At 37.7% G+C, this 11084-nt stretch overlaps 1 protein-coding gene across 1 annotated transcript in view; it reads left to right on the forward strand.

Moving 5' to 3' along the window:
* Positions 1-5366: 5366 nt before the first annotated feature.
* Positions 5367-11084, forward strand: part of EEA1 (early endosome antigen 1) — a 62726-nt gene continuing 57008 nt past the window's right edge. The window contains 3 exon segments of the mRNA XM_017737759.1: positions 5367-5395; positions 6928-7054; positions 9594-9716. Coding sequence (XP_017593248.1) covers positions 5367-5395; positions 6928-7054; positions 9594-9716 — 279 coding nt within the window.

Raw genomic sequence — 11084 nt, forward strand, 5'->3', positions numbered from 1 at the left:
TATTGGAAATGCTGGCTTGCTCTCCTTATCTGCCATGCAAAGAAGCGTTGCTACAAGAATGAAAGTTAACACAGGGGAAATAAAGTAAGCATACCACCAACTTTTTCAGTGTAAAGCATACCTCAGATTATTTTTCGGTCATAGACCCTGAGCAGGTGAAGATCTTGGTCTATTTGGAGCTTCGTGTTTACAAGGAGAACTTCCTTCCTGAAATTTAATGTGAAGCCCGGCTAGCAAGCATGGAAACTTAGTACAGACCTAATTAAATATTGGCAGCAGTTAACTGGGTGTTTATTGGTTCTGAGAAACACCAGGCCATCAAGGAAGGCTTCTATGAGAGAGGAAAAAGCTTCATACAGTGCCAAAGGATATTTGCCCCAAGTATGAATTCAGCTAAACAAGTCTCATAAAAAGCTGAAGTCAGTGCAAAAGTTTCTGTGTGAGAAACAGACATCTTTTCCAAAAAGATTGAACAAATAGTTGTTTTCCAGTTGCTCCTGAAAATTATAGGATTACAGGAGAGCTGATTTTCAAGAAAGATGAAACAGACTTCTTCCTGCCCAAAAATGGAATAGAGAAATGCCAAGATTTTTGGAGGTGTTAACCTTTTAATTGCAGAAAATAGCCATGCTTTTAAAAATTCACCTCGTACTAAAAGGGGCTTTAGACATTTTGTAAAAGTAGTGATTGCGTGCACAACCTCGTACATACATACTATTTTGACTTGCAGTCTGGTTGGCAAACTGAAAAATACTTCTGCTGTACTTTGGTATTAAAGATGAACCTTAGGTTTATGTCATATATTTTCATAAAGATCATAGTTATTAATATCTTTCATGTGTCTCGTGCATTAATTTGAAGCATAAGGAACCTCTTGACCCTTTTATTGTCCATCATTTGTATAACTGACAAAAACCCCCTGCCTTTCTGTCACTGAAACATAGTTTCTTGCATACCTATTTGGTTTGTTATATGATTATATAGGTGATGCCAGCCTTTCTAGACAGAGAGCTAGTCATTAATGGTAGTATAACTTGAGTTATAAAAGTAGGTTTTTTAAAAAAGGAATTCTTTATTACATTCCTTTTGTTGTAACTCATCTTGCTGACATGCTGCAAAGGAGGAAGACAACAACTACAAAGATATGGTGTATAGTTTTAGTTATCTATCTGAAATTCTGATGCCTGAAGTTTCAAAACATCAGATGTTTCTTTTTTATACTACTTCTCTACCTTGATCACCTTTTTGTTTCTTCCACAATTGTAATTTCTGTTTAAAAGCATCTTCACAGTGACTTTGAGTGACATATTTTCAAAGTAGAAAGTATTATATACTAAACATTACTCATTTAGTTTTTGAGGTTAGTAGCTCCTTGTTGTCTTTAACTAGCTCCTTATTTTACATCCTTTTCCTACAAGTTGTTTTAAATCTAAATTTTATGTGTGTTTTCAACATGACATGTCAGGGATCCACCTGTTTTGTATGTTTGCACCATAAAACCCCCTTTCGTACATTGTTGCCACTTCCTGGTTTCATGCATTGTTCATCATGCTGATCTAGAAAACGGTAGGTTTTCCCAAAAGACATCTGTGTGGAATGTCCGCGACACAACTGTCCTGCTCAAGTAGTTTGATTTTTGTCAGTGGATTCCTTGGAGAGCAGTCTTTTCTTCATTGTGCTCAACTCCAAATGCCCTTTGTGGGCATTGTGTCATCTGTCTCTTGTTAACCTACTAGCGAGGCAGTGGCAGTTGCCTCTGGCCTGTTAAAGCAGAGCTCACTTCTTGTATTTGAAGAAGGGGGCATTTATTTTCAGCTGATAGAAAACTGATTACTTTGACCTCCTTCTGAGCCTTCTTCCCATAGCTCATGATTTTTTAGTGAACGACTCATCTATTGGACCAATGTGACTGCTATTTACGTATTTACGTTTGTTTTTGTCTTCATTATGTGTCTTTAACTGTTGGCAACTGTGCTGTGTTTGAGTGCTCTCTGTTGCTCTCTCTGTTCCTCTATTGCTTTCTGTTTCTTCGAGTTTTTGGTCTTGACATCCTGGTGTCTGGGGGAGAACAGGGCTTTGCAGACATTTCTGTAGCTCAGGTAGTACAGTCACCTTTTCTCTTACTCCAAGCTCAGGCATTTCAGAGATATTTACTTGTCTGAAATCACTGCACCTCATGCTCGACTTACAGTTTTCTTTTTACATTTATAATTGCAGGGCTCACTAGATAACACGTTTACTTGGATAGATGCTGAACTGCAGCTGTGCTTCTGCCCTCTCCCCAGGAGTCAAAGGGAGCATGTGTGCCTCTTCCTGGGCACAAAGTCTGCTTGTGTGATGGCATGATGGGAAAGAAAAGTTTTATGCCCTCTGAAGTCAGGAGTCATTTCATTTTACAGAGTCATAAAGTAGCGTCACACTGCTTTAGAAGTAAATGGTGTTACTGTTCTGTGTGGCAAAATACCCTGTTCCTAGCACTGAGAGTTCTTTGGTAACAAGGGCTTTGGCCTTCTTACCTTCTCATTTTTGTGTCTTGTTTGTTGCTTCAGGACCTTTTTATGGTTGTAGTAGTACCCTTATGTAGTATTTAAATCTGTGCTGGAAAAACTGTTAAATCTGTATTTGCTCTCATTTTCTCAAGGCTTTATCTATCTTCAAAGGTTTTAATTTATTCTGAATTTAAAACTGCTGAAAAGAGTATTCTAACTGAAAGGGATGTAGCTATAGACAGATAAATGACTATGCAAAAATGACACGGTAGTGGTCCATATTTATACTCCCTCATTTTAAAGCATTAGCTCAACTCATTCATTATATAATTTTCTACTCTCTTTCAGAAAACAAGCTGCAATCATTGTCATCCTTTTTGTTGTTAATGATGTTTCTTTATATTAGCTTGCAGTTTTGAGAAAACACAGAGAACAGCATTATGAAGTTTAGCATATTACTTCTACAGCTCTAGGGCTAGCAGTAGAAACATGCTTCTCTGCAAAGTAAACAAATATAACTGACAACTAGGAGAGAAATATGCTGGATCAAAGACTAACTTTGCATCAGTCTTTCAACTCCAGGCATGCCTTCAAGTGTCAAATGTTAATTTTGTAATTGTGCACACACAATTCCACACAATTGTGCCTGTGTGGAAATTTTCTTTTCCTCTGGGATTAGTAAGTCATTCATTTGCTCCCCTGTATAGGCCATCTGAAAACAAAGAATGTCATTCTGAGTCTTTTTGTAGATCACAAAGTCCAAATTGTTCAATATGTTGTGATTCTTTTTTTTTAAGGGAATGTGATACCACAGTGGTATATGAGCATAGCTTAACTGTGTGTGTGAACCAATTTGATCGTGCAATGATTGATTAAAAAAAGACATTCCCAATGCCCCATTCTTTATTTGGATGGTGAAGGATGTTTCAATTACATTACAACCTTAAAAGATAAGTTAATTTCTTTTTTGATCTTGGCTTCCATAATATTCATCCAATTTTGTATTTAATTTTTCTTGCTACCCTGTATATTTTGCAAATGAATACTATGGACTATAACTTGAAAGTTACTTAATGACCTCTTCCCACTCTTCTTTCCCACGTGTGGCACTCACCAGAAAATGTCACCATTTGTACTAAGCTTTCTAAATCCATCTTGGAATTATGCTTTCTCTTTTAAAGAGCACACACTGATTTTTGAAATGTTAAAAGGATTTTACCAGGTACTGTGTAATAATTTCTGTCATACAATGCATGCAATGATACATCCCATCCAGTGCTTATTAGTGTGATTATAACATGTCTGAAGTGTTTCATAAAGCAAGTCCTTTAATCAATCATGGAGTAATAACAGTGTACAGTGGCGTAATAACAGAAGAGCTTGCATCCTGGAGGTTGTAATAATCTCAAATTTGTAGTGCTGGAACTAGCAGAACTTAATATGCAAATCTCATTGTGAAATGGAGTCAACTCTGGGGTGAAATGGGATGGGCAATTAACAGTGTATGGTAGTGTTGTATAAGGAGTTATATGAGGTGAAGAAAATATTGTGTTAATTGTTGCAGAAGGTTCTTGGGTTTGGGACAAAATGATTCATTAAGTGTGCTGAAAGTGTACGTTCAGATATTGCAGAAGTGGAGGTAGATGCTGCCTATCTAAAGAGACAGTTGGACCATCTCTTAGTGCCACTGAAACATTAGATGCAGTATTCTAACTTACCTGTCTTCCTGGGAAACCTGGCTACGACTTACCATTTATTTTAGATACTATTCTTCTGACTGTCAATGGAACACAATCCACATGTTCATTAATGGAGTTACTTGCATTTCAAAGCTTTCCTGTGGGATGTGTGTTTCTGTGGGCAGCACTTCTTAGGCTACAGAGCAATTGGGGCAGGCAGGAGCTCAGGGGCTCCCTAGTCTGAACAGTGAACAGGAACAGCTTGGAGGTCAAGAGCAAGTTGCTCAAGCCTGTCTCACAGGAACAGCTGTTCTTTACATCCAGTAGGAATCTCTCATTTCAGTTTTTGTGTCTGGGCCTCCCACTGTGTGCTGCTTAGACCAGCCTGGCTTCCTCTTTTTGATGGTCTCTTCATGGGTGGTGGTGTGGCTGCTGTTTGGCCCTCCCAAAGCTGTCTCTACTTCCACACTGAGCCAGCCCTGTTCCCTAGGCTTCTCCCACAGGTCAGGTGCTTCATCCCCAGATGTGTTGGTGGCCTTTTGCTAAACTCACACTGGTTTATCAGTGTTCTCCCTGGACTGGGAAAGCAGTATTTCGATGTGGTCCAGTGGGTGCTGGCCAGTGGGGAATAATCACTTCCCTTGATCAGTTGGTTGGGCTCCTTGTTAACAAAATCCAGGCTTCTGGCAGCCCTCTGTGCACACAGGGCATGCTGCGGGCTCCTGTTCAGCTTGCTGGCATACACGAGGCCTCGGTCCTTTTCAGCAGATAAACCTCTGTTACTGCCAGGAGTTTTCCTTCCCTGGAACAGGAGTCTGCATTTGTCCCTGTTGAATTGCATAGGGTTCCCCTTGGCCTATTGCTCCAGGCATTTCTAGGTCCCTCTGAGTGGCAGCTCTGCCCTTGAGTGTATCAGCTGGTCCTCCCAGTTTGATGTCATGTGGAAACTTGAAGAGTGTGCACCTGTGGTCCGTGATGGGATGTACCTTGTTTACTGTCTGTATCAGTGACCCTGGGAAGAAGTACCAGTGCCTTCACTTTGACATGTTTTGCATGTGTATCGTATCTCTTTTTACCCCCTTTTTTGCCTCTCCTGTTACTAACTTGCAGAGCTTGCATCACCTTTCCTCTTGCTTTTGTATGCTGTATTAATAGGAAATTGTGTTCATATTTTCTTTAGGAATACAGTACAGCTAACATGAAAAGACATGGAGTAGGAAAACCAGAGTATGTTGATTACTTAACTGATGACCTCAGAGAAGGCTGGAGTGAGAAGATATGGTTGTCTTCTCTTACTGTCACCAGCCCCCATAGCTTGGTGTTTCACTCCTTCTCATTTCCCTTTGGCCAGTCTTCAGAGCCTTTTCAAAACTGAAATGTATTTCACTGGGAATTAAGTCTTTAATCAGTAAACTTGACCTGTTAATGACATTTTTTTTAGGTTTGATTAATAATAAAAGGCTGTTATCTTTGTTATCTTTGCTGTCTTTGCTGTTATCTTTTTATCTATGAAAGTTGACAATAGAACATTCTTTTTAAAACAAAGCAGGAAAATGTACTTAATTTTCAAAGAATGGAAAATCATGTGTGCTGCAGATACCTTATAAGAGGTTATATAACTGATTTGTCTTCAAAAAGAGGATATATTTGAGGAAGAAAATTCTTCTCCAAATAAGATTTTGGAGGCACCAAGATCTAGAAACTAAAACTCTTTCCTTCTCTCTGTAGATTTCAATCTATATATTTAAATTCTTTATCTTTATCCTCTTATATTAAATTATAAAATCCTTTTTAACATTATAAGTACTTCCAGATATGCTACTGAAGTATTTTAGCCTTACTTTATCCCATTTGAGATTGTCATACTAGAATTATATGGTAACTTTTTGTTCTTTGTTTAAACTAGGATTGCATATACATATTGAGATAATTTTTAAATGATGTTTGCTTTGAGAATGCTTACTTTTCTGCCATCAGTCAAGCAGACATTTTGGAGATGAGTAAGAGAAGTTAAATCAAACTTAAATCAAAGTTACAGTTAAATAAGGATTATAAGATACAATCCATCTACCCAGATTTTGAATCATGTAGTATTTAAAGTTTACTTGCTTATCTGTCTGTAGTTTCAAATCAGTACTGTTGTTTTGATTTTCAGCATATTCATAGGAGTATATCTTTATAGGTTTTCTTACTGATTGGCATGTTTTAACTTTACCACAGGCTTGATTATTATTTTTATTCTTTTCCAAATCAAGGCAGTGTACCTGCTTGTGTGCTAGTTGAATCAGCAGGGTCCTTAAACTTTAGTCTTCTGTCTTTCATATATTTAAAGCTCGTCCAGAATGTAGACAAGTTATCAAGAAAGTATGATGATACTAGTTTACTACTTCTGAAAAACTTTTTAGACTTTAATTTCTAGTGTTTTCCTATAGGATATAGCAACCTAATTTAACATCACCAAGAGTGATACAAGGGCCAGGAGTTTAGCCAAAGTTTTTGTGTTGTGTTGAGCATTCATGAGAGGAGGTGTTTTAAAATCCTGGCTTTTGCTTCTGGTATCTGCTTGGTTTTTTATGGAGAGTGTTGGATAGAAGCTTTTGTTGAAGTGTTGTGCTGAAAATTACATAATTGCTTGTCAGCTTGTTCACTTCATTACTCTTGTGGAGGGAAAATACCTTTGTATTCCAAGAAGTAGAAGAGAGGCCTTTGCATAGGATATGTACTGTGCTTTATTAAATATTTATTAAATATTAAAATGTAGGCTCTCATTTTTCTCTTCCCCATCTATTTCAGACTCCAGGTAGAGGTGGGTCTCAGAGTTCAGATTCGGATTCATCTGCCACACCTGGAAATGCCGTGGACGTAAACAATGAAGGCTCCTCAGAGGTACTGTGCACCGTACACGGGACTCGTGTCTTAAACCTTGGGTGCTGTTTCTCTGCTCCATGAAACTGTTGGGAGTAACTTTTGATGATCTTCCTAAATAAATACTGTACTAAATAAATACTTGTAAATGTTGTCTTCTAAATGTTGTTTGTTATTTAAATAAAAAAAGAAAGACTAGGCCATGTTTATATGTAACTATTAATTAGGCTTATCTCTCCAAGTGGTCACAAGCAATCCTTCCTGTAGTTCTAGACATGAATTATTAAAATTAAAAGCAATTAGATGTAAGCTTAAGACTCCTTGTTAATAAATCTTTCATGAGAGCTGCAAAAAACAAGTCTTGACATTTTATCATGCTTGTACTCCATTTTCATCTTGCTTCTGCTAAGCTATAATGTATACTGGAAACCTCTTCCTTCTTGTGAAATATCAAACATATTGGGTTTTGCTTGGTGTTGGAGTATAAATCCTCTCAGTTTTTCATGGTCTGTATGCCATACTTAATCAGCAGAATAAGTTGTTGCTGCAATCCCGTATTACAATGTCTTTGTATTTACAGTGTTGTCAGACATTAACGCTGAAAAATGCGAACTGACTTCACTGGCTGTTGAAGCTTGTTTGTGCTGATGTAGCCTTCTTACCTATCTTGAAAATGTTTTGAGCTTAACATACAAATACAGTGCAAGGTTAATTACCCCTATTACAGCATTAAAGGGAGCAAAGTGCCCTTTCTTACACTGAATAAAGTGTGTGAGGATTCAAATACTCCTGTGCATGATATGATGAAAGATAAGACAAACTTTCACCGTGCTGTTTAAAATCCTGTCTGTGCATCTGCTTGTTTCTTCTTTCTTGAATCCTTATTGCAGCCAATGTAATCAGACATTCCTTAATATTTTGCTGCATGTTCTACATATCATATATTTTTGAGTCCAAATCTGTTTTGCGTGCATATTTAATCGCCCCTGAAGCAAATAAATATTCTTAAATTGCAGACTAAAATCTTATTACTTTTGTAGTTGATTAAGGCGTAAAAATGAGCAATGAGACAATTGCTTCTTTCTAAGATTTGGCTAAAATTGTACAATTCTGTTAACATGAGTGCAACATCGCACAGCTGGTGGGTGCCATAAGGTACCTCAGTACTAGTGGAGCGGTATTTTCTTGACATGGGATGAGCTTTCAGAGTGGTGGTGTGCCTGTACTATTGCCCTATTAGCTGTTCTTTCTATTGAGTCAAAACTGGGTCAGACCAAAGGCTGCTTTGTCACTCTTGTTTGATATGCATGTGTTACATAAAGAAAGTATCTTTTAGTTGTCCATAACTCCATCATTTCTTGCATTGGGTATTACCCTTAGCGTAGAATTTCAAAGTCTGTTTGAAACTGAGTTCCGAACCTGGTGATGGGTTTTTAGATTCACATGTAATGCTACTGGAATCTGTTAGCCTTCCTTTTGCCTCACAGCTTGCCTGAGGTCTTGTCTTTCCTGGAGCTTCTCTTCAGGAGCACCATAGTTGGTCTCTGCAGAATTTTTGTTCTTTGTTTTATCATGATATTCCTACCTGGTTCTCCATTATTATACAGTCAGAAATCCAATAACTTGTTTTCACTCCAGTTTCTTGGCTAGATTTTCTGATTTGTGTTGTTGCAAGAGTCAAATGGATAATAATTATTAAATCTGTGCAGATTTGTACGTTTCCTTTCTCCTCAAACCTGGTTGAAATAAATCCTGATTTTTTAGAGCTGTAGTATGAAACAGAAGGAGTGGGGAAGTCTGAATTCAAACTGCTCAAGAAGAGGTAAAAATTTGCTTAAGTCCTGTCTGTGACCATGTTGGCACTTCAGGTCACACATAGACCCATAATGAAGTCTTTTATTCACTGTTCAATCTGCCCAAGGAGGAAACATTTGGGTCTATCTTACCTTTGTAGCTTAGGTCCCAGTGCAACTCTGTCTGTAGTACAGGGTTGCTAAATATTCCATGCTTGCAGTGAGTCTACCAGTGAGATGATGCTTTCCTTAGTGTAATGTAACTGCATTAACTAGACAGGTTTGCCTCAGCTTCTCCTGCTGCTGTTGCAAACTTGCTTATTAATTTATAGAGGCATTTCTGCAATCTCACTGCACCACTCTTCCCTCTTTCTCTGAAACATCTGAACACCCTTATGGGAAACCTCACAATGGATGTGACGTGATGCCTTGTAATGCTCCATTCACAATTTGTCATGCAGCTTGTTCCTCTGTCACATGAAGGGGGTACCAAGAGTGTCTGGAAAACACACAATAGTATGCAGCATGGTCCTAGTTTTTAAGGCATATTTTAGATTTATTTATTTTCATGCCCTTGGTCACTGTTCCTTCTTGCTTTCTCTATGGTATTGGTATGGTTTGCAAAAGTCCTCTCTCCAAAAGGAAAACAGACTTTGCTTTTGGTGACTGTAGAGAGCTTTCAGCATAAGAATTCAAACTTTTGATTCCAGATCTGCATTTTTTTTTGTCTTTATTAGTTTCTTAAAAAAAATATATACATTTCACAGGGCTTCATCTGTCCACTATGTATGAAAGTGTCTGTAACTCCCACTGATCTGTCTGAACATTACCAGAGTGAGCACGCTGGGACAGAAGGAAGACAGGAGCTTCGTGACCTCCCAGCTATTAGTGTGGGTCTTGTTTCTTTTGTTTACATAGTTTTGGTAATGGGCTGCTTTAAATGAACTACGTATTTTCTTGTGGCTTGGGTGTCAGCTTTTTAAATTGTTTCTTTTGATTCCTTGCTTAAATGCAATTTGATCTCATATGCATGATTCCAAAGTATACATTCAGCAGAAGAATTAATTAATATCTAGTTTTCTGATTTGCAGTTGTCTGGCACATGAGACATTTGCAGTATTGGAAGACTTGCAGTCACTGATATGTACACTTTTTTTTTTTAGCAGCTTTTGCTTGATTTTCTTATAAATAAGGCTATTTTCTTGTTTGGTTTGCTTCACATCAGACTCAGTATCATGATAAACATGGTGTTGGATCAGGCACATCCTTTCTGGAAAGAACTGTTTCGAGCCGTTATTAGTTAGCTGTTTTTTAATGCATATTTCTAAAGCAAGGTAGGTACATTGGGTAAAAGAGGACTGAGGGTGGGAATATAAAAAAGTCTGAAGCTTCTTTCTTTGAACATATTTAAGAGCTTATGTATTGCAGCAACATGATAAAAATAATTAGAAAAACAAATTTTTAATATAAAATCTTACTGGATTTTTTTATGCCCCCAAGAAAATGCAAAGGCTGTTTCAGTTAATAGATGTAAATTGTAGTGAATTACTAAATTCTTCCAGTTGTGCAGTGTAAAACTGCACAATTAAAGCAAAATGTGGTTTTTTTATGCTCCAGAACTAGAATTTAGATTCTGTAAGTTAACAGCTTCCAGCTGTACAAGGCTATCTGATTCTTTTTGCTGCAAACCTTGAGAGAGTAGATTTGACTTCTGGGGGTAGGCAGCTTGCTGTGCACTAAATGGGTTTTTATAGAGGTGAAGTTTTGCATTGTTTCTGCCAGTGTTACTTTTGTTGAGTTTTGAAATCGAAGTGTTTTTTCTAGGATGTGCGTGTGATGTGATTTTATTGTGTTTGTTGTTATATGCATTTGCTAGGTAGTGCTTTTTTCCTTTCTTATACTTGGCATGTATTTGCACTGTATTTTTGAGGGAAAACTAAATTGTTGGATGTTACTCTCAGACAATGGAAGCAATCAATAAATTGATTATTCTAGAGATAACTTGAGATGCCATTTGAAGCGTGACTGTTAAAATAAGGAGGATCTGTGGTAAGACTGACCTGTGCTGCTCTCTTGGAGTGGTGTGGGACCTCCTCAGAGGCAGGACAACTTGAGTATGGCTTTTGATGGACTCCTCACTGCCTCTTGTTGAAGCAGAGGCTGTCAGTAGTGCTCTGTTGTCATCAAGTCAGCTTTTTATTTTCTTTATTATCTGGTCACAAAGCAAGTGCTGTACTTGAATAAGCTGTGGCATTCCT

This window comes from Corvus brachyrhynchos, unplaced genomic scaffold (genome assembly GCF_000691975.1).
Source record: "Corvus brachyrhynchos isolate BGI_N302 unplaced genomic scaffold, ASM69197v1 scaffold56, whole genome shotgun sequence".
NCBI lineage: Eukaryota > Metazoa > Chordata > Aves > Passeriformes > Corvidae > Corvus > Corvus brachyrhynchos.